Source organism: Agelaius tricolor, unplaced genomic scaffold, assembly GCF_023055355.1.
Source record: "Agelaius tricolor isolate 1412-34295 unplaced genomic scaffold, bAgeTri1.0.p SCAF_6, whole genome shotgun sequence".
NCBI classification, from domain to species: Eukaryota; Metazoa; Chordata; class Aves; order Passeriformes; family Icteridae; genus Agelaius; species Agelaius tricolor.
The window spans coordinates 16980047-17004235 of NW_027269266.1; the positions used below are offsets into that span (position 1 = coordinate 16980047).

Sequence of the window (24189 nt, forward strand, 5' to 3'; positions counted from 1 at the left end):
GCCAGTGGATGGCTACTGCCTGTTGTGATGTCTTTGCCTTGTGCCACCTGTACATAGAAAGGAGCCAGCAAGCACCACTCAATTGCCTCATCCTCAGTTACAACACCCCAGCCATCTATACTTCTAAAGCAGACCATATCAACTGGGAACAACCTCATCTTCTGGAGAAGCAGTTATGGGACTAAAGGATTTTGCAGGAGGTATTAATAATTTAATTTGAGAAATACAGTGTAGCAATGATAAATGTAGTTGTCTGTAAACAAATTGTTCAATTGATTTAATGGTTTAAGTTATTTTTCATTATTTTAGGTTATTTTAAAATTGTTTTTATAGCATTAAGTTTGGTAAATACTGAAATTACAAAAGTAATCTCACACATTAGTAAAAGATTCCTTTTATTGATGGTGATCTAAAACAAAAACATCTGCTGCTACTGTTCTTGTTCTTTATATGTCCCCTTCTGTGCGGCACTTTTTTCTTTGCTTGTTACTGAAACACAGCCTGTGCTGAAGACCATAAAACAACAACTTAATTGCTGTGTTGATGCTTTCTTGGATCCCACTGACTTTCTTGGGCAGCCTATGAGCCCAATCAGAATGCAGAAATTTGGCACACCATAGCTGTGTGAAATGCTCAGGGACAGGAGAAGGACAGGAAGCAAATGTGGAGCTGATGAAACAGAGAAAAATCAATTCACCAGCTTAAAAGCAAAATAAATATACTTACTGACAACAACCGCTTTCTGAATAATTTGAACTAATTCAAATGACAGCCAAATAAACAAACCTTGGTGTTGATAAATGCTGAGGAAGGAATAGTTTTTTCCCCGCTTTACAAAGTGGGTAAATGTACTGAGAGGGGGAGACTTCCATTCCTCCACCCTTGCCTTGGATTCTTAGCTGATTCTGTTCTACAACCAATAGACAGTACCTGAGGTGAGAGAAGCAGAAAACAGGGGATATAAATTTCTATTATAATGGCAAGAAATTCAAGACTGAGCTTCCAGAGAGATTACTGCTTTTCATTGGTGGTTGAAGCTCCTTGGCTTGCACCCCTTATGCCTTGTGCATCCAGGGAGCTGCAATTGTCTAAAACCTAAAAACACACACCCAGTCTCATGGTTTCATAGTAGCTTGGGTTTGATAACTACTTCTCTCATTTTTTTTCTTTTTCTTTTCTTTTTTTCCAAAGATTTTATTTAGCATTTTCTATATTTGGAATGATGGATATTGTTGAGTAGGATATCAATGTGTTAAATCTGTTTGCTAAATTATTACAATTTTTTTTTTAATTTTGCACTATTTACCAATATTCTTTAGATGATATGGAGAGATACTGATACAGAACATGTAGTTTGTTCTCTCTTTGAGTTTGTTTTTGTAAAAACTGAAAGCATTAAAAAACGTTTGGAATTACATTATTTGATTAATGTAGTGTTAGTAAATTTTCAGATCCATTGCTTTAATGTATTGCTAAATAATAAAAACAAAAAGTGAACTTCCAGCAAACTGCTAGTGTTGACCTTCTAGCTATCATTGGTTTTACTTGAGAGTATAAAAATTATCAGATGTGTAAACATCCTGATAAGAAATGACCATAACAGAGCTAAAATCCTGAAGAATTTCATTTAGAGAAAAGTGTTTAAACCTGATGTTTTTCTTCTTAGAATAAAACAAGAAAATACATTTAGGTTAATAAAATACTAGTTGTATAAGCACAGTGAAGGAAAGGAAAATACATACATTGGGAATGATAAACTTAAGGATTTATTTTATGTGAAAGGTTTTGAAAATCTACAGGAATAAATTCTTAAATTATTAGGAATACATATGAAATTAGGCAGTTTTTGCAATTAACATAATTCTAATGCTACACAGTCAACACAGGAAGCTCACTATTACTCCATGCAAAGGAACAGATGTGTTTCCATTTCCTTGGTGAATTGCTTCTCAATACTGCATTAATTTGGGCATATGTGCTTTTGAAGGAAATCCACCAAAGGATATAACATATCTATATATTGCTGGCAGTGTTTGTCAATTTTCTCTCTTCATGAAATATATCAGTTTTTGTTAAGAAAAGTAGCTCTCCCAAGAACAATAAAACTCCATGCTCCATAAATGTTATGGTGAAAATCATATCATTTTTGCGGCTCAGCCTTTGAATTGCAACTTGTTACTAGGCTTGGGAAATTTACAGGTTGAGATCAAGAATATAAAAGCACTGTCCTACTAGGAGGGAGTTGGATTAGTGTTAGCACCTCTCCAAAGGGTATCTTCTGTCTCTAAAGTAGCGTAGGCACTTCTCTGATTGCTTTATCTCAAGAGGACACAGGAGTTTGTAGTTTGAGTGGTGAGATTGACTTGGATGCTGAAACTGGCTTCAAAGCACATGATGAACTTTTGACAGCTCCAGCATTAAATATCAGCTGAAGATAGTGGAATCTTTTAATTCCTGGGCAGGCAGCTGGGTCTTCACTCACAAATGAACTTTTTCTTCCGTTTTAAAATAATCTGATGTAGTACTTTGGGGTGTACAGGTCCCAGCCTTTCTTCATCATCAGGGAAAAGAATTTATTTAAAGCACTTTCATGTTTTTGCAATATTCTAAAATACTAAGGTTCAGTCTTTAGTCATTTGAAAAATCATGAGAAGGATGAAACATTTAGTTTGACCTTTTTTATGTGATTACATTTGCAGCACAAGAAGGAGCAGTGCTTTATCTCACTGAAGCATATGACCTTGAGGACCTCTTTCACCTCTGAGCTTCCTGCTGAGGCCTGTGTGTTATACTGTCTGTAAAAATCCTGGGAGGAACTTTTCATTTTCCTTGCTGCCAACACTTTAAGTTATCTAAATGTCTACTTCAAATTTTTCATGTACACAGAGAATTCAAATGTGTTGGAAAAAAACATGCAGCTCACAATTTTAGTTGTATTTAGTGCTATTATGAAGCACCCAGTTTAGGGAGATTTATCTTCATAAACTTCTCCCTCTTTATCTATATGTTTGTGATTTCTATATTTCCAATAGAAGACAAATCACTAAGATAAAAACATCCCTTGCTGGTTAGGATGACTGGATTTATTTGATGGTAAGCCTCATATTTGAATGTTCTTATTTACTAAGAACATACTGAGATCATAAACATGTTCATGATTTTCAATCTGTTTATGAATATTTATTTTAATATATTATTTAATATATTTAACAGGGGTACATGTTTTGAAATCAGCATAAGATAGAGTGAATCCCACTAACACAAGAAAATAATAGCTAATCATTATTTAGGTTTGATTACTGTACCCAAGGCACAACCAAAAAATAACACCTTTTTGAAAATTGAAGAATTTGGGCAGAGTTGACAACAGTGACTCTTAAAAGCAGCTCCTGGGCTCATTTCAGTGAATTTTCATTCAGTCAGCTGACTTTAATGAGCTTGACTTTAATAGGGGTCCAACACCTTCTCTACAACTTTAACGAATTGAATCTCTTTTACCCACGTGGTGGCTCTGGGTTCTTATCCAAATTCTGCCTGAAAGGAATCGTAATTGATATTACTAACTAAAGAACTGATACCTTGATATACAGGCATGTCCCTAGATGAGCCAGCCAGCAAGCAAACAGTGGAGCTGGGAAGGCTTTATTCAGACTTCAAAGATGCCAAGGTTTACTGCAGCCTGGAGAACAAAGTGACTGTCTAGCATTTCTGATCCAAAAGGGAGACAATCCATTAAAAAATAGTCCTGTTACTTTGGAAAATAAAATCTTGAATGGTCTTTATACACAAGCATTAAAGAATGGAAAATGAATCTTTTCCTTTGTAGGTCACCTTTAAGACTTCTAGCTGTAAAAGAGAATTTTGCCTTAAGAAATTACAGATCTACTGCATTTTAATGGCTTGTTTTCAGACAAAAGAATTGTTCACTTTGATATCAGTTGGAATGCATTGGCAAATTCATTACTGGACAGAGCTGGCAAGAAGAAACAGTATTTAGCAAAGTGTCATGGTTTGACACTGGCACAATGCCAGTGCCCCCATGAAAATACCTTCTCCCTGGTTTCTGCTGTGAGATGTGACCAGGAATAAGCAAAGCAGGCTCCTACTTAGGGAAAAAGGAACCAGAACTTTATTAACTACTCTACAACTACAGATAAAATAAAACACACACATAGGGAAAATGAAAACTTCACAAATGCATTTCCTCCTCCCCCCACCAAATTTCCAACACAATACATTTGTTTCTCAAATCACCAACTCTCGGTCCAGCACCACCCTTCAAACAATCAATCCTCAGTTCATCAAGAGGAGAGGAGTCCTTCTTGTGCCATGGGCTTCCCCTGGAAACACAGTCGAAGCCTCGTGTGTTTCCGTGTCACTCGTGGCACCGCCCGGAGAACATCTGCCGTGGTGACTTCTTCCTTTTCATGTCCAGTGCTCTCACCACTGAACACGGACCAGAACTGCTTCTAGGGTTGTCTTTTAAGGATGCTCTGTCCCGATCCAAAAAAAGGCACAGTCTCTCCTTTGGGACACCTGTCCCCACAATCTCTCCTTTGGGACACCTGTCCCCCCCATATTTTTCACCCCCTGGGGCCGAGGGGCATCAACACTGAACCCTCTTGGTTCCGAGGCCGTCATCTCTCTCTTTGGGACACCTGTCCCCACAATCTCTCCTTTGGGACACCTGTCCCCCCCATATTTTTCACCCCCTGGGGCCGAGGGGCATCAACACTGAACCCTCTTGGTTCTGAGGCCGTCATCTCTCTCTTTGGGACAGCTGTCCCCCCCATATTTTTCACCCCCTGGGGCCGAGGGGCATCAACACTGAACCCTCTTGGTTCTGAGGCCGTCATCTCTCTTCTGGGACACCTGTCCCCACAATCTCTCCTTTGGGACAGCTGTCCCCCCCATATTTTTCCACCCCCTGGGGCCGAGGGGCATCCACCCTGAACCCTCTTGGTTCTGTCCATGACTATACAAAAAGAGTCCAGCAAAAGCCACTCCATCATCTCTTCCCACTAGGATTCTCTCGCTTGCCCAGACCTCTCTCACACTGGCCCAGTTCCTTTTTCATCTTCCACTCTATCTTCTAGGAAAGGTCAATGTTCTGTGAAGTTCTCATTTTCCAAAAAGGGGTTAAAAGCTCCTACAAGCGGCCGGCTGAACCCCCCCCTCTTCTCCGTCCCAGCCGTGCTGCCGGCACAGGCCCATGTTTATCAAGCTTCAAGGTTACAGTCTCAGGCAGCAGCTCTCTCTTTCTCTCTCTCTCTGTCTCTCGGGGGGGGCCTGCCCGATAGCTCCCGGTGTCTCTCTCTCTCTCTCTCTTTCTCTCTTCCACCCTTCCACCCCGGGGCTCAGGCCTACCTCTCTCGGCCACATGGCTTTCCCCTCCCCCTGCCCAGCCAGCAGCTGGGCCGGGGGAGAGACCCGAACTCTTTCCCGCCGGAAACCCAAGAGGACCCTCCCAGGGGAGAGCTCTGCTTTTAACCCCGTGTTCTCAGAGGCGTGTCCATGTCTCAATGGCCAGGTTAAATGCCAATATTAAAGTCTGAATATCCATTGGCCAAAAACACAGCATCCCGAAAAAACACATTTCCTGTCAAACCACCACACAAAGTTATGTGCTGGGGTAAGAATATAAAGGTTAAAGGTTTTTGTGTACATCAGGAAGATGAGAGGCTTTAACTCTCTATGTTTGTTTTTGCTCTGTGATGACTGCCCAGAAGTGTATTAGGAGTGCTGCCAAAATGGAGTCTTTCAGACAGGCTTCTCTTCTCAGTGACCTGAGTGGGAGGTTTAAGCCTTGCTTTCACTACTCTTATGGATCAAGGTGCTGAGCCCCCATCGATGCAGGGAGGCACTGTGGACAAGCTGGGATGTTTAACAGGGGCTGTTTACCCCCCATTCCTAAAGCAAGCCCCTAGAGTTAAGTTGCTGCCACATCCACAGCATGGCAAGGACAGCGTTTCTTTGTCCTAGAACCCCCTTGGGGGTCAGGGCATGATGATTTTCCCAGGATCACAGATGAGGAAACAGGTGGGTAATCAGGGAATTGCATGGAAATCTCCCAGATCTGTAATGGCCACTAAATGTACTTTTTCTTGTCATCTGGCTGTGTTTATCAGCTATATGTGACTCTCCAGGGTAGAAACCACCATGTTCATCATGGTATCAGCTGTGACAAAAGGAAAAGATAACCTTTGAGACAATCCTTATTCTTCCTGAAACAAAGACAATTCCCTTTTTGCCTTCTGCAAAAAGAAGCTGATAAATATGTCTTTTTGTCCTCTTTCACTCTGCTTATTCAGAAACATGTAGGCACTGAACTGATATTTATCTGCAGTGTTTAATATAACTGTTGAGGGCAAGGAGTAAAAAAGAACAAGGACAAAAAAAGCTTTTTCTTCAGTGGCTCCTAACAATGCCAATGGCAAGTTCTGCTTTAATAACAAAAGGAGCACTTCTGCTGCCTGTTGAAGCAGAAAGAATATATTGCTGAAGAAAATAAATCAATGTAAATTATTTTAAATGTCCTGCATTATATTATTCTAAGTCAGACAAAAAAGGTGAAAACGATGCTGTATGAGGTGGAGAAAGGATGTAGCTAAATGGAGAAAGACATGAATTATTTAAAAGCTAATGGATGACAGAAACAATTCAACACAGTTGCAGATGACTTATGATCTGAGAATTTGCCTTACAAACTTATATAACATTAAGAGAAGTAGTTGGGTACTAATGCAGTAAGGTGATGTGAAATACTGAATTAGAAGGAAAAGAACAGCAAATGAGAAACCAAAATCTGTGCACTGGAGTGAACTCTATGCTTCTAGCAAGTTGCCACTTTTGCCACAACGTTTAAGCAGAAGGCACTGATGAGTCCCAAACTCTGGGCCTCTGAGGCTGCACTATACTCTGTGTGATATATCCTGTGTGATTCTATGGTCCAAGGATTCCTGGGTGATAGAGGGTTTTAGCTGCAGTTCAGTGCTGGGCTTTCCCCACCATGTGTGACCTGCAGTCCTTCTCTTCCCCTCCCTGGCCATTGGAGATGCCATAGATAAGTGCACAAGAGTAGAGGGGCCTTTGTAATTGGCTGTAGCTTTGTTCTGTGTCAGAGGATGAGGACAAGAGCTGCTCTGCTCCATAGCACACAGAAGTGCTACTGCTCTTGAATGACTTAGATGCCTTAAGCTACCTGGGACTGTTTCTGCCAGGATGCTGCAGTCAGCAGGTTGAGTGAAGTGAAAAAATTGCTGTGGTAATAAAATGCCCATAAGGCTGCTGCAAAATCACTCACACAGCAGCTTATGGAGCTAGGGAGCTCCATCCTGTCAGGAGGTATGGCAGCTTCCCTGTTGCCCCCAAAACACATCTTCAAAGCTACAAAAGCCAAAATTTTCTTATGTTTATCAAGTTTCAAGTGACTGCAGGACAGCTGCTTAAATACCATGCAGCCTCACTAAAGATGCCAGCTTTGTTATATCTTAGTTTGTAAATAATAAACTATAAATGGACATTAAAGCAGTCATGTAAGTTAACATGAGTGATACTTACAGCATAGCAATTTTAAAAAAATCAATTGACTAAACAAATATCATCAGGCAGATCAGAGAATAACTAGAAAGGAGTTCTTGTGTGTGTGCATATGTATGTTTGATTTTAATGGGTCTGCTTATCAAGTGAAATAGTCTGAGGAAAGCAGCTGCCCTTAAGTGTAACTAAAACTGAAAAGATGTTGTTTATTTATGTCTAAATGACTGGCCCTAATCAGACATCTCAGGTAATATATAATCTATAGCTCAATGAGATCTGTCCCTGTGATTCAGCTGTAGGAAGCTTCCCTTGTTATGGAACATTTTGTTAGGGAGAATATGATATGATGTTGCCTACATCTGTCTGTCTACTGTAGATTGCTGCTCAGGGAATACTAAAGATGAGGAATGGCTAGCCTGAACATCACACTGACATGATTTGTGCTGTTTTCTTCTTCTGAGATGTGCTCACTTCTTAACTTCATGTTAAATCACCAAGCATTTGGCTGCAAGAGATATTTTTTCCAAGCTGTACCTGTGCTATCAGCAATCACATTAATTGGAGTGCAGTAGCAGTGTTTAATCAGGGCAGGCTATAAGCAAGGCTCCATGAGAGAGGTGTGTGCACATTTCATATCATTATCTGCACTTTGTGGTTTTGCTTTCTGCACAATAAGGGGCAGGCTGCACCTCCAGACTTCTCAGCCTACATCAAGATATATGAATGTGTGAAACACCTGAGGGAGAAGAAAGGAACAATACCATAGTGAGAAGAAAATTCCCTGACATTCTGGAAGAGTTATAAATGTGTGTGTGAAGGACATTCAGAAGTAAAGTAACCTTGACTATGATTTTCACACTCATGTAGGTATTTCCAGAAGAAGAATAGTGATGAGTATGGGAACATGATGAGCTGAAATGACAAAGTGTCGATAAGCCCCTCAAATTTGGCTTTTTAAAGGTCAGAAAGTTTTTAGCATTAGAACATTGAAGGACTGGAAAATAGTATAGCACACGCTATAAATCTTCTAGCAGATGCCTGAAGAAAGCTATAAAAGAAATCAGTATTACAACATACATATGATTGAATTTCAATGAATCATCATTTTATAGTGGCCATGACATGAAATCTCCATCTTCCTCTGAAATTGAAGGTTAAGAATGATACAGTATTTTACATTTCCCTGATGTTTATATAGAACTTTGAAAACAGCACGAAGGAAAGCAGAAAAATAAAGCAGACATATTAAAAACCTTGTAAGATAACAGGGAAACCACTGTTCTGTTATACAGAATATTGTTTTGTTATTGAGATTTAGTGAACTGGAAAAAAGCCCCAACTTAAATTAGTGCTTTCCTGCATTCCATTACTGTAACAATCAAGACTGCCTTTTTTTGGGTGCTGTAGCTTTATATATAATGTACATAAACAATATGTCCAAAGATTTTTAGACTTTAGCACCTGAGAATTGCAATACAGAATCACCCTGAAATGCTCAGCCTGAAATGTTCACTTATAATAAAAGTGAACAGATAAAAGAAGAGAAGTTATAGTTCCACACATTTATTAGACTTTATAGATCCTAGTGGTCCATCTCATGAATCAGATCATCGGGATATACCAGTTACTTCTGCTTGTCTGAAAATCTTATTAATAGTGTATGATGCTTGTCCTGTCTCTTTTATTGTTTTAAGTAGGGCTAGGTCATAATAAGGTCTTGTATAAAAATGACCCCTTCTTATTCAGTGGCTTTGGTTCCATATTTTAGCTCATCTATATAATAATAAATATGGTTAAGTAGGATGGGTTTGTAATTATCGCTTTGCTCCAGGCAGCACAATTTGTCAAGGCAATAAAAGTGAGCAAGCTGGAATGTAGCCCTGCTCACACCTCATCAGCAGATTGTTTCCTGCAGCCCAGCTCCTGGAGGAGTGCTAGATGTGAGCAAATCCATCGAGGGCAATCAAAATGCACAGGTATTACTCAAGGCTGAAAAGGAAAACAACACTCCTGCCCAGACCTCTGACATCAGCATTCAGCCTTATGTGACCTGCATTACTGGAGCTGATGTATTGGGAGCAAAACCACCACACAGACCTTCAAGGTCCAGCAGTGATTTTTCTGGGCTAATACTTCATCAAAAATACAATTTGGTTGATGTATCATAAACCATTTTTTTTTAAATTACCATACAAAGTATATGGGTAGCACTCTTACCAGAAAAATCTGTATTATGACTCTATGTTAGTTCAGGGTAAATAATTTTTAAGAGAATTTTTTCTCTTTTTTTCATTGAGCTACTGGTTCAGGGCCTTGGCTGTGTGGATCATCTCATTTAAGTTGGCAATATAATCAATTTAACATAACCATATTAATCCATGATGTGGGCCAGTTACCAATATGAGTTTGGCCTGGTATGCTCTCCACTTTTTGGGAAACAAAGTGTATATATATATATATTTTTTTTTTTTTTTTAATTAGTAGATTTAGAAGTTAGTTTCAGCTGTTTGTTTTTTTTTTTTTTCCAGAAGCTTTTACTGAGTTCAAGAGCTTACACTGAATTCCTCCCAGATAAATTTCTTCCCCTGTGTTCCATTTCACTAAAGTGAGAGAATCCATTTTATGGTAAACTAACTAATTTAGAAATTTATTTAGCTGTCTGTAAGTCCCAAAATGAAACCAGCCTTTTTTTTTTTTCCCATTTCTTATTAATCTACAGGCCAGATGCATTATCTCACTTCCAGTTCTATTGAAATGAGAAAGAGGATTACTTTTTTTAATTCCCATTTGCCATCACTGCAGCAGTCCCAGAGAATTAGAAGTCCATCTCTCCATTTATTTTTAGTACTCTGATTCCTGCCTACAGTTTGGAAACAACTTCTGCAATACCCAGTGCTGCAATATGGATCTTCATTCAAGTACTAACTAGCCTATCTTGCACTCATTTACCATTTTAACAAAATTAAATTGGCAATGTTGAGTTTGAGTTTTATTTAAGAACAGTAGAAATAAAGTGACTTTTTGCTGCTCAAAACTAGGGAAATCTTATAATGAAAGATTAGCTCTTTCTTCTTTGAAATTTTTAATGTTGAGATAAAAGACTAGCCCGTTGATTACAATGCTGGGAAACAGCATTGCTTGGGTTACTAACAACTGAATGCATTGCCAATGGGTCTTGAAAGTCTGGCTGTGTCTGTAGCCAGTACTTCAGGATTCCTCCCAGGGCTGTCCTGTACACCTCATTACTTTCTGGCACATCTGCAAGTATGAATATGAAGAATGCTGCAAGTATGAATATGTAGAATGCCTGGTTTTGCTGTTCAAATTGCACTTGGATTTTGAGCCTCTTAGGGAATCAGACACTGCTCTTTTCTGGTGTTTCCACCCATATTTCTCTTGTGTTCATTTATCTGCCTGTCTTAGACTTGCTCACCTAGCTAAGCTTGCTCACTCTCCTAAATCCTGGGAGCTTTTTCTAGCACTCCAGATATAAGGCTGTGTTTTGCAGTTTGTAGTATTTTCCCCATAGAAGCACAGAAGAAAAATTTGAATACTGGAAATCTCTGGCTTTGCAGTAGAAAACTTAGAGCGATAAAGGACGTGGTTACAGCAGCTCCATGGTAACAGGTGAGGAGATAGAAGCTTCCTTTGCCCATGCTTCAAGTCAGATGGACATGTTTTAGCTGGGTACATGATGCAGGGTATCTGTGACTTTACCAGGGTGAGGTTGTGCTGACTTGATTCTAGGAGCTCACTTAAGAATATGGATTTTAAAATTACTTACTGTGGTTTCTTGTATGTGTGCATTTTTAATTATTTTTCTGAGGTTTTAAAGCACTTCAGGTACAAGAACAGCTTACAGTTTTTTCTTTACTTTTGTTATTCAGCTCTATTAAGAGTCCTAAGGGTGTGGGAACTTTCATGTTGGAGATTTTATCAAACTGAACATTTCAGTTACCACTGAAAAAAAAGAGAACAGACACTTCAAATAGGTGGGAAATTCACCTCAGTCTCTTTCAAGCGCATTTTTTTGTGTTTGCTTTGTGTATGGTTGCTCTGGTTCCTGTGCTATTTTTCCACTGCTATGCCAAATAAGGTTGATACTGAAAATGCAGCAGGGATCCAAATCTTACCAAGGTAAATCCTGACTGATATAAATGGGAGCTGGATTTTGCAGAGCCATTTATCGTGGGTTTCTGAGGCCAGTAACAAAGTGAGGAGTGTTGCATTGCCAGCAGTCAAACCACCACCACCACTACCACCATCACCATCACTAGAAATGGTGGAGCATGAGAAGATCACATTTTATACCTATCACCGTCATATTTTCTGAAAAATCTCTTTGTCCAGGATTCTTCTCCTGGGAAACTGAGAAGCTGCAAAGAAAAATGAGAACAATAATTATCTGATTTGCTTCTCCTGTGTTTTGCTGCTTTGGAATGTGTATGGACATTGTTTACCAGTGGGTGAGTTGGTTTCATATGAATTGTTTTAGCTTAATGGCCAATCACGGCCAAGCTGTGTCGAGGCTCTGGAAAGAGTCACGAGTTTTCATTATTATCTTTTAGCCTTCTGTCTGTATCCTTTCTCTATTCTTTAGTATAGTTTAGTATAGTATTCTTTAATATAATATAGATTATAAAATAATAAATTACCCATCTAAGAACATGGAGTCAGATGCATCATTCCTTCCTGCCATGGGGCACCCTGCAAATACAACATATTCCTGCTGGGTTTCTGTCTCTGTTGTGCAAGAGCAGAGATGGCTAATGGCCTCTGCTGTGCTGTACCCTTGAGGTGACCTGGTGGCATGTGCCCCTCCTCCTGAAGCCCAGCCCCTTGCCTTTGCCCACTCTGATGATCAGCAGTCAGCTGCTCCCATGTTAAAGATTCCTGTGAGCACTTCACCAACTGGCAGTCATTGTGAGGACATGCTCATTTCCAGAGCAACATGCTCCCTCATCACTGTCTGATGACCACAGTCATCAGATCAGAAATGCTCTTTGTAAGCTGGATCTCTGCTTTCCCTTTTAAAGCAATAGCATGTGCTTCAATGCAGGGAACTTCACTGGTTGCTGGCAAGCTTTTCCTGAAAGGAATTGTGTCTCTGTTTAAGTCATATATGAGCATGACAGAAATTTTCATCCTGAATAAAGTTGTGTATTGCATTACATAACCTCTTAAAAGAAAAAGAAAAGAGCAACTGTTATAGCAGCACTTATATTTATGAGCAGTTTTTCATGGTATTTGCTCCACTTAGGCTGTAATGCTTCTCTGATACAGATGCTTAATCTGTTCTTTATTTTCCAGAAAGCCATGCAAATGTCATCCAATAATTCTCATTTCAAACCTACCCAGCCCTTTGGCTAATCACTGTGGTAAATATTTTTAATATTTTTTCAGAAATCTTTCAGATGCTGCACAGAATTAGCTGAGCCTTGGGGTTGTTTTTTTTCCTTTCTTTTTTATTTTTTTTCTGTTAGATTGGAGTTTTTGTTGGCAGCAGTGGACTTCAACAAGACTGGCTGCTGTGCAGAGGCAGAGGGGAAGGCATCTTGCAGGTTACCATAGCTGATGTATCTGTTCTAAAGGAAGAAAGCAGCAAACAGCACAGTGTCTGAGATGATCTGGGTATGCACAAGTTTCAATAAGGTGACTGCATATTAATCTCTCCTCTTTCTCTCCAGGTGTGCACCCCTTTGCCTCCCTAGGAGGTGCTGTTCAGCTGAAACACTCTGGTTTTGGGCACTTCAGTAAGTGATGACTATTTATGGCTTGCATATCCCAATTTAATACCAGTAGAAGAGAGCTAAACCTTTGCCTTCATTCAGCCATTGCAGTCAGTGGGATGATTAATGAAGGAAGATGCTTGGTAGTATATTTGAATATCACTCAAGTTGTTTCCCCTCCTCCCTTTGAACATTTTCTTAGTAATAACTGTAAAAAGATGCTTGTATATGGGATTTTTACCTATATGTTTTTTAGTATTTACATGCCATTACTAAATGTTTGCTTGAAATATTTGAAACTTTAGCAGTGGATTTTGTGCTAATATCAAAGATTAAATTAATTAAATATGGAAATTAATTTCAAAATATTTTAAATTATTTTACTAAAAATATACAGCACAACAGAGTGGCATGCTAAATACAGTCAACAAGGGGAACACTAATACTATCAATCCAGGTAGGCATTCATATATTGAAACCTAATGAAAAAGTTTTGCCTTTTGTTCATATTTTGGGCTGCTGACTATGACTATAGCTTCATGGAAAATGAAAGGCAACTTCTCCTTTATTCAGATGAAATGTACTGCCCTCTAATTAATACTCAGGGTCATTCCATAACAATTTTTGTGAAAATATTTGAGTGTTAGTAGAGAAGATGAGGAATATTTATTTTCCAAGCATGGTTTTACTCATTCTTTTCCCATTATCACATGTAATGATTGACATTCATTTGCAGTACTTCAGCTGAGCTCTGTGCATGCTGTTCAACTATTAATATCCACTGCAGGGAGAAAGAAGGAACAAAACCACAGAGCTCAGAGTTTCTCTAAGCCAATGCATCATTATTCAATGTAGAGAGAGGCGACAGAACTTTTACTAAAACAACTGTGTCTATAAACCTTGGGTTGTTTATACATTATCTTAGAAGTGGAAAGCTGACAGATTTCCAGTCTGCAACAGGCAGTGGTTGGACAGAAGACAGGGACTAGGCAAATAAAAGCTCCATACATCATTTAGTTCCCAAAGTACAAGGTGACTGTTCTAAACCATTAGAATAGATGACAGCAAGACTACCCTCCACAGAGCACTTCATTGCTTCTGCAGTGAAGGGTTCATCTGATTTCATTACTTTCTTGCTCACGATTTCCTGTTCTGCAGGAAAGGGAGAAAAGTTTGGCTTTGCTTTGTGCATATGTGTTTGCACATCCTTTATTGCTCATGATGCTTATCACAGATACCCCAGCATCCTGTGGGAATCTTCACCTCTCCTCACTGCTAAGGCACCTAGCAAGTCGGGGAACATCTTACTGTGATCCAGAGCTTTTTCACATCAGCTCCAGGCAAGAAAGTGTTTCCAGGGAAATGTATACCTAAATCTATATATTGGTGAACTGGATTCCTGAGGATGATGCTGATGAAAAATGACATAACATAAATGTGCAAGGGTGTCTTATGCCCTGTCTGTTGCTCGTAAAGTAACAGCATATGTCTAAAAATCCACATCTTGCTGACTGTGGGAATCTAGCATCCCTGATTTAACTGTATATTTGAGACACAGACATGACCTGAAACTGCTTGCTACTTCTACAATTTCCAATGACACCTCTAGACCAAAAAATTTACATTCTTAGGAAAATTTTTAGATTTTATATAAAAATTGATCTTATATAAAAAAAACTGATCTTATATAAAAAATTGCAATCAATCAGTTGCAAACTCCCCAGGTTTCTTGCCAGGTCTGGTTCCCTCTAGGCAGAAATCTGCAGGCCAAGATAACCTCTGAGCACTTGTCACCTTTCACTGACATGCTCACCTGGACTGCAGGTGAGGAGGAGAGCATTCTGGGAGGGGATCTGTCAGGTCCTCACCTCAGGATGCAAAGCGTGCTGCAGAGATACAGAGCGAGACCACTTGTGTCATCTTTCATGGTAACAGAATGCTCTTGCTCTGAGAAAGCACTCAAAACTCAAAATGCATGGTTGACAGCAACTGGAAGGAGTGGGTGAGGGTGAGGGCATGCAAGCTGTGTGTGCATGGCTGCAGGAGACAAAGGCTGTGCTCCCCACACAGGGATGACCTTGGAGACTGCTGAGGAGCTCCTTGGCTCGTGCTCAGCACTGACAAGGCAGAGGCTGGCACAAGGTCACGCTGTTTAATGGAGAGTGCAAGCCTTAGCAAGGTGCCACTGCCTCTTGGCTTTCCAAGGATGAACGGCACTTGCAGTCCTTCAAGCATCTCCTGCCCTGCCCTCACCCTGCCCACAGCCCATGTTGGAGAGGGGCTGCGGAGGGGTCAGGTCCCAGGTGGAAGTAATTCCATCCATTGATAGCACTGCTACGCAGAGTTTGTGCTTTGCAGAATTATTTTTTTTTGATCACAATCTTTGTAAGCCTAGACTGCCACTCATCTCTCCAGGAAGAGGATTCCTTCAGGGAGCAGGTCATTATGAAAATGCCCACATATCCAGGAAAGGCATGCCATTTTCTTTTGGAAAGCTTCAGCTTGCCACAAAAACAGTGGTGAAATCCTGATGTACTCATAATCAAGTAAGAGCTGGAAATTTTTAAGGTGAAAAACTTTAATAAAAGACCACATTGATGATATTTAGTCAAATCTGACCCTCAGATTACAGTATCTTTTGCTACTTCTCAAAAAAAATTTAACAACTTTTATTGAAACTGAAAAAAAAAAGTCTAGTAATAAAACCAGCAGTCCAAAAAAAGCTAGACAGGAACAAGTAATATTTCTTACTAACAGCTTCTAGATGTCTGAGGAAATACTGTGCCACCCAAGCAGACAATAAACCAAATTTCTTTCAAGCTAACATTAGCAATTAACAAAATAGTCTTTTTGTTTTTTGAGTAAGAGCTACACCAAAGGAAATAATGCAAAATGCATGGGAAGAGTTTAATTAATATCCCTAAACACCATATTCTTGGAGACCATAGAAACAACCGGCATATATATTAATTAGTTGGGTAAAATTATCTGTTTAGTTAAATGGATGTAATTATTGTTAAATTAGTTAAATTATTGTTATTAGTTAAATGGATGTAATGTCTTGAGGTCTATCTTTTAAAGTCCTTTCACTGCTTTAAAAAATATCTGGGACAAGTTTTTCATTGAAGAGACTAGAATTTTGCTTGACCAAAATGTCTAAGCAAAACCTTTCTGAGAGATTCAGTATTTAGTTTGCTAATTCATGTGGACAGAATCTAGTCAATAACAGGAAAATCTACTTCCAAATAGTTCTATTTACCCAGAACCCACATACAGAGGAGAAATCAAGTGGTGTTTTTTTTCAGATAGAGGCTTATTTTGAGTGACACTAAAAGTGGTCACGATGACACATAAATCAGAGCTTAAAGGAGTAAAAGAAAGTGAAGTAGTGAGAATGCAGAGTTAAGTCAGAGGTGAAGAACCAAAGGATAAAATGTAAGGCAGGATATAGGTATTGAAAAGTCTTGCAAGAGAAAGAGAATTGTGTCAAAAAGTGTGGAATGTCCTCTGGAGTCATCATGAGATCCACTAAAATGAGTTGTTAATAGGAGAGCAACTATTCTGGTTGGGAAAGAACTGCATCAAGAGATGAGACTGTTCCTGTCAGAAAGATACTTTATTCTACTTGGCATGCTCAAGTGTTTTCTTCCCCATAAAAAATTAAAAAGTCAAGAAAATCACTTAAGATTTGACAATACACTGATAGTTAAAGGACAGCTTTAGATTTATGATATTGTTTCAATCAAGTCCAATCAGCTCAGAATTGAATATTTTATCCGTGCTCCAGCCGTAGGGATGCTGGCTGCTCTGATAAAATTAAATTGATTTGTTTCTCTCAGTTCCACACAAGCTACGTCCTGCTTTGTCACATTTGGCTTCTGATAAAACACCACTGGCACACTGTTCCACCTCAAAATGCTGCCTGTGGCTCAGGCCTTTTTTCCCTAAGGAATGACATAAACCATCCATGAGATGAGATATAGACTCATGTAGATTTAGACAGAAGCCAGTTGTTCTGATGACTTTTTTTTAGTTAAAAATTACAGAGCTGGCATGAAGGAAGACCTCATGTGTTTCAACTCAGTGCCACTGGCACACAGTATCAATGCTCTCAAGACTGTAAATAAGGTCTGTGCCTTTAGAGCATCTGGGAATACTGAAATTCCTTCTCTTCTGCATTTTTCCCTTCTCCTTCTCCTACTCCAAAAAAACCAAGACCCAAACCCAATGTACCATTACATCCATAAAGACATGAGTAGTGGGTATCAGTTCTTAAAATCTCTGTCTAAAACATGAGAATTGGGATTTAGGCTACCCTGTTGGTCAGTAGCATTTACTTCTGGAGCTTTTTAGGCTTCAAGCAGTTCTCTGCAAGAAGGCAGAGGCACATGTGTAAGAATTCCATTGGTCTTACTCTGAACCACAGTGCATGCTGCTGGTTTTTCTCTTCACTGGAGGTAATAAATTCCCCGAGATCAAAACTGTTGATCTGAGCCAAATTTGTGATCTATTCCAGTTCTGTTCCTCATGGCTAACACTGTGGACTTTGTTCAGCTGAGATATCTTCTATGTGAATGTCAAATGTTGTCTTCATACAAAGCTTCCTTGCTTAGCATCAGAAACTGATAGCACAGCCATTGCTTTCTCCACTGTATGCACTCAAGGCAAAAATTCCCTTTGATGATCTGTGAACTGGACCATGATCCAACATGGGCTACTGTGAATGCTCTAGTCATCCACCTACTTTGTGAAAATCTGCCAGCTCTTGACAACTGCTTGAAAAACCTTGTTTAGAGATCCTATACAAATGAAATGATGTGTGTTACAATTTACAGTTTCTTTTGCTTATCCAAGAGGTTCTCTAATAGAATATAGAAATATTCTCTTGTTTTCATTGGGACTCTTTTCATCTTTTCACTGTACAGAAAAGAATATCTCTTCCATGCTCACTGGCAAACCAGCTTCCTTTTTCATTGCTTCCACATTTGAATGGCAAACTAATGGTGTGACTACTCAGCTGTCTCAGGTACTCTTGTAGTGAGTTTTTTTATGGTTTGAGCACTGTTGAACAAGAAATACGATGAATTTTGCAAAGCTAAATATTCTGCTCAGCTAGTGCAAATTTAATTTGGTTTCCACAGTTTCTCAAAATACAGTGATGTAGTATCTTTTCTCCCAGAATTCCAGCACACACATTAGTTGTAAAATGAGCTTGATCTGAAGCTAAATTATAATGTTGCATTGAAGTAAGTTTTTACTTACAAGACATCTATATCATTTGCAGCAGGAGCTGTAGAGATTGAGAAGGGCAATTATAAGAAAAAAACCCAACCCTTCAATATAGTGTTCTCTGGAAAACTGACTCCCTTTCACGGGAATGCTCAGAGCAGAAATAAATCAGGGTGTATACATCCCTCAGGTCCAATGCTGATGGGTATGGAAGAAAAGTCCATGAAAAAAGGTCTTCTGAAAAGGCTTTGGATGGTATGCAACAATGTGCAACAACATTTGAGCAAAGAGGAGAAAAATATGGAATAGCTGTTTCTGATGAAAATCTGTGTTCTCTTATTCCAATACATCATAGGATGGTGCACTGAGGAACATAGAAAGCAATTAAATAATCCCATCTTTATAAGTATGCACATGTGAATGAAGTTACAATTCCACTTCATCAGAAGTTCCACAATTTCTTAATATATGAATACAGCTTTAGAAATTCTAGGGTCTCTTTTTTTTCAATAATTTCTGTGTGTGGTGATATGTATATATATATCTATATATATATATATCACACACACATACAAATATATATATGTATATCTGATTTAATGTTTCATCTTAATGAGATTTGAAAGCTACTTAGTAATGTGCCTTGAGTCCTTAGAATTAAAATTTTCCTTTATCTCTGTGGAGGAGGATGAGATGAAGCAGAGTACTGAGAGTGTTAGGCATTATGGAACAGTTTGCACTAAAATGGAAAATAATAAGAAAAAAAATGTGACACATCTGGCAATAATTAAACAGTATTAGATAAATAAATTTATAGGGAAGTTTAAGAGTTAAAATAACTGTTGGGATAAATGACTCTGTAAACAAACATTTTTCTGAGTAAGATTCAAATGAAGGACCACTGGGAACGCTAGTGAAACACTGTTTCAGACACTTGGATGAAAATTTATGAATTGTTGAAAAACATTTCATCTGGATTTCTGAGAGGGCTATATGACTTTTTTTGGTCTGGGGCAATTAAAACTGTTGCTTTATAAAAATATAAGAATACGATTCTCAGTTAATCTCAATATTTTATCAGACCTCTAGATTAATGTTTGTATAATTTTTAATGTGGCAATTTTAATTATTAAAAAATTAGAAAACCAGATGGAATTACAAAACAGCAACAGATTACTTAATTAACTTTTGCTATTGGGATAAATAGAACATACCACAGAATATATCAAAGCAGACACCAATGAGACACTATACATCCATTAGTATGCAGGAGGTTTTCTCTTCAGACAGCAGTTCTTATCAGACATAAGCATATGCCTATCCATCTTATTGAATAAACCCAGCAACTCCTCATGTTATAATCCACAGCATATAACATCATGGCAAAAACCTGAAGAAGTACTCTATGATGCTCCCTGCAGACCATTGAAATCTCCCACTAAGTACATGAGGGGGAAAAAAATGAAAAAAAATGATTGCTATCATTTTATGAAGTAGTATAACATGTAAGTTAGTCTGCAAATACTAACAAACATCCTTCAGCTGTGAAAGGGCCTTAAACAAAAAGTAATCAAAACATCAGATTTTAAAATTGTTGATATATTTGTCTAAGCATATCACAAATACTCTGTCAGCTCCATTGCCTGATATGTATTACATACCTGGGTAAAAATAGGAGTGAATCAGATGAAGAGCAGACCTGTAAACCCATAATAATATAAATCTTCTTTACTTATATGAAACATCCTTTGAACTTATTGCGGTACTATGTAGATTTTTGCAAATTCTTAGTATAATTTGCAAAGATGTTCTCTGAAATAAAAATTATTTCAAACAGGATTCCAGAAGCTCTACAATTGCTTCTTTAGGAAAGAACCCCAGCTGATGACTTCCAAGATTCCCAGTAAAACTGATCATAATTATTGCACACCAAATACATTCCTACATGATGTGCACTGATACCTTTTTATTTAATAAAAATGAGTGTCACCATATATATGTGCATACATTTGGTTATTGCTATCAGAATTAAAAGCCTGCAATTTAAACCCAGCCTATTAGAAAAAGGGCTCAGCAGACCCACACAAATGGAAATGACTACTTGCCACAGGTTTTTAACCAGGCTTTGAAACAATGTGTTTGTTAGTACCTTCAGATTAATATCAGTTAGTTTTTGAACAGTTTCAATCTCATGCTAGATGATTCAAACCAGATGAAAATAAAAATGTGTTACCCAAAACAAAAGAATACAGAAAATACAGTATTGTAGTATTTACTGAACAAAATAACAAAAATCATGTTTCCTTTTTTTTTTAACAGCATTAAGTAATCAAACTTAGGCCATACAAGCATCAAGAAATGTAAGTAACTGTACTATTAAGGTGGTATCTACAACTTTTTTAAACGGGTCAAAATCCAAAACCACAAATGTTGTCTGCCTCACTTAAAAATCATTCAAGTGCCTTGCACAGTATGTAAATAAATTGATAGTAAATGACTGCTATGAAACATACATGCAGTACCTGAATTTTATATTTCAATACCTCAGGCCCAGATCATCAAAGCATTTAGGTTTCCCCTCCTCAAGGAAGCTCTGGGTCTCCATGTATATAAACCCCTCCCCTGAAAGGAGTAACTGGTTTTGATGGTGTGAATTTATAGTGTTGTCTTTCCCTGGGCAGGGAGGGAAAGGGTCAATTTTACAGAAAGAATGGTTCCAATAGGCAGAAAGTTTATGGACTGCAACTATATGAACCACCTTCCCTACACAACATAAAAATATTCTAATATTAAGGATTATTTTACAACTCAGTGGAAATATGCAGTAATGCAATTCATTTCCTTTGTCTGGATGACAAAAATGCAGTCTTAACAGTCACAAGAACCCGCCTTGTGTTAGCTATAAAAAAAAATATATTTATATATATATTTATGCAACTACTATGTGCATTAAACAAAACCACTGTATGAATCAGCAGGGTTCAATAACACTTGTATCTGAATCTCTGAAAGGGGTGCATTGAAGTCTATGGTGCTTCTCAGTAAGGACTCACAATGAAATGGTAAAGAATAGAAACCCATTTATTTTAAATCTTATTTTTCTTACCCCATTGCCTAAGAAATGGTCCATAAGCTCTCTGGCAGCTAAAAGGATCTGTTGCCTTTACTTCAACATACTGCTGAGAAATGAAAAATACACCTTAATACAAACCTGATAATTCACTTTTTAGGGAACACTGAAATCGAAAATCAGCCAAACATCATTGTGAACTCCCATGAAATAATTCCACCATCATGAAAATTCTCTGCTGTCTTCAGTTCTTACCAATCTGTGTATCATGAGTTGTTTAGCAGCCTAGTAATCAGCAATGGACAAGAAACATTGTATTATTCCTGGAAAGCATTTACATTTTGACTCACTCAGGTTGGCAGGTCGATTAAGAATTGAAAAGTGTATTTCACATCTGCTTATATAAATGTTGGAAAATTCCTTTGCTTCTTCTTTACCTGTCTTAAGATACTTTTCTCAATCACACTGTGATCAATGCCCTTTGCACTGGAATGGTACAGATTTTTTCCTCAGTCTGAGATAACAGAGAAGAAGACTTGAACCAAAGGGCAACACCCTTGCACACCAAAGCTTTATTATATTTCTGATTACTGTGCATCCCCACACCTAAAGCAAATAACATGGCTCTTGTGCCATGGTTCTGATACTGTAGGTGTCCACTGACAAGTGTTCTGCATGAACCATTGTGTCTCAGTCCACTAACAAAAACTACTGTGCAGTAGTAATCTGGTATCTTAGATAGTTTTTCTTCTTGGACAAAGTTTATCCAGAATCTTCTTTCTATCAGGCTACAGCAGCTTAGGGCTCCTTTTCTTTAAAGAGAGGCAAAATAAATGTCTTACACCTGTAGGCCAGTACTGGTGCTCTGTCCCAGAAATTTTAGCACTGCTCTGATACGATGAACCCTTCTTTTTCTCCCACTGGTTCCACCTCAGCATAGGCAGGATGTCCAGATCCTCTTCTGAATTTCATTGCTGGCCATCTGCTTGGACGTCGCTACAATGGCAATAAAAAAAGAAACTTTTAAGAGGGGTACTATAATAAATTGTTAATAAAAAGACCTAACAATATCTTGCAATTTTGACCTCTCATACTACCTGGGTAGTATGAGAGGTCAACCACACTCCCTGTAGTTGTTACAGGAATAGAAAGGCACAGTTCAGCAGCAGCAAAAGTCAGAGGAATAAATAACTCTTTTTAAATTTACGGGGGATGACTGTTCCCAAACACATAACAATTACCACTACTCTTAGCAATGAAGAGGATGAAATAGCTCCTGTCTAAAATGGCTGATTATTGGATTTGTCACATAAAGAACTGATGCTCCACTAACCTCAAGAGAATCTGTTCAGTGCCCTTCCTTCCTAGTTCTGCAGAGGAATTTTCCAATATACTCTATGCCATGGGAAAATATGTGGCAGAGTTGACAGGAACTTTAATTAAAAAATTATTTAGGATGAAATTCTGGCACGCTTATGCAGGACTCTCAAAATAATGACTTCCTATTTCAAGTGCCATAATTTCTACTTGAGTAGTTTACTTTGATGGTTCAAATAGAAGCAACATTTTTATTTAAACTCTTAAGAAATTTGAGTACGAGAGCCTTAAGAAGTCCTAACCAGTTTCCACTAGGATCTTGGGTGTCTGCTTTAAAAACAGCCAATAAGCAGAGAAAAGAAACAGTTATTTTCTAGGGTAGATAAAAAAATTCCTGTATTATTATGATATCTCTAGGAAGGAAAAGTGCTTTAAACAATCTTTATTTTCAAATGAATTAATGCCAGGTAAGGCTCAGTATTTGGGTGACCACTCTGAGATTATGTCAAAGGGAATAGCTTTCAGGAAAATAGGGAAACTCCTTCATAGAGTCAGTGAGAAGAAAAATCTTTCCTAAAAAGATTTTTCCCTATTGAAAATTGTATCTGCCAAATATACTGATTTATTTCTCTTTACTGACAAGAGTTACAATCTGCTTGGAAAGAGGGCTAGAAAGACAGAAACTTATATAGAAACATTGCAGGAAAATGAGAGGAGAATCAATGAAAACAAGTTACAGCCTATATTTTCATTGACAGCTCAAAAGCAAAATAATTTTACTTTATGATCTTTATTCTGAATATAAACACTGCATTTGATTTTTTGTCCCTATAATACCCCATTTTTATTTCCTTTCAATCACAAAGGAGACTTCATGCTGCTGAGGGGTGTTTTGGTGGCCACAATACAGCCACAGCCATGTTTTGCTGGGACTCATGGTGCTGCTGGGCAGGACTCACTAAAGAAATCTTGAGGTGTCACTGGATCTTGTTTCCAACAAGCCACACAGCTGACTGCAGGTTCAGCACAAAGTCTTCCTCATTTTCAGGGAGATACCTCCTAAAAGCAACTGCTTCCTTTTCCTCCCATTGCAGGATCAGGTTACTTTTGAGGCATTCAGAGCTTAATTCTGTTTGGCAGGTGATTTAAAATGCCAGACTTTTCAGTGCAGCACCTTCCTACAAAATAGGAAGGCAGAACACTGTCTTCTTTAATGGATGTCTCTTCCTAACAAGAAAACTTAGTCTATTCAAACTTTGGAGAGTTTTTTCTACCAAAGCTTGATTCTGTGTGTTTTCAAAATTA

General features: G+C 38.3%; 1 protein-coding gene across 1 annotated transcript in view; it reads right to left on the reverse strand.

Moving 5' to 3' along the window:
* Window positions 1-16865: 16865 nt before the first annotated feature.
* Window positions 16866-24189, reverse strand: part of PLXDC2 (plexin domain containing 2) — a 257288-nt gene continuing 249964 nt past the window's right edge. Inside the window, exon 14 of the mRNA XM_071428845.1 lies at window positions 16866-22563. Within this exon, the coding sequence (XP_071284946.1) occupies window positions 22447-22563 (117 nt within the window). The 3' untranslated portion in view covers window positions 16866-22446. The remainder of the gene's footprint in view (window positions 22564-24189) is intronic.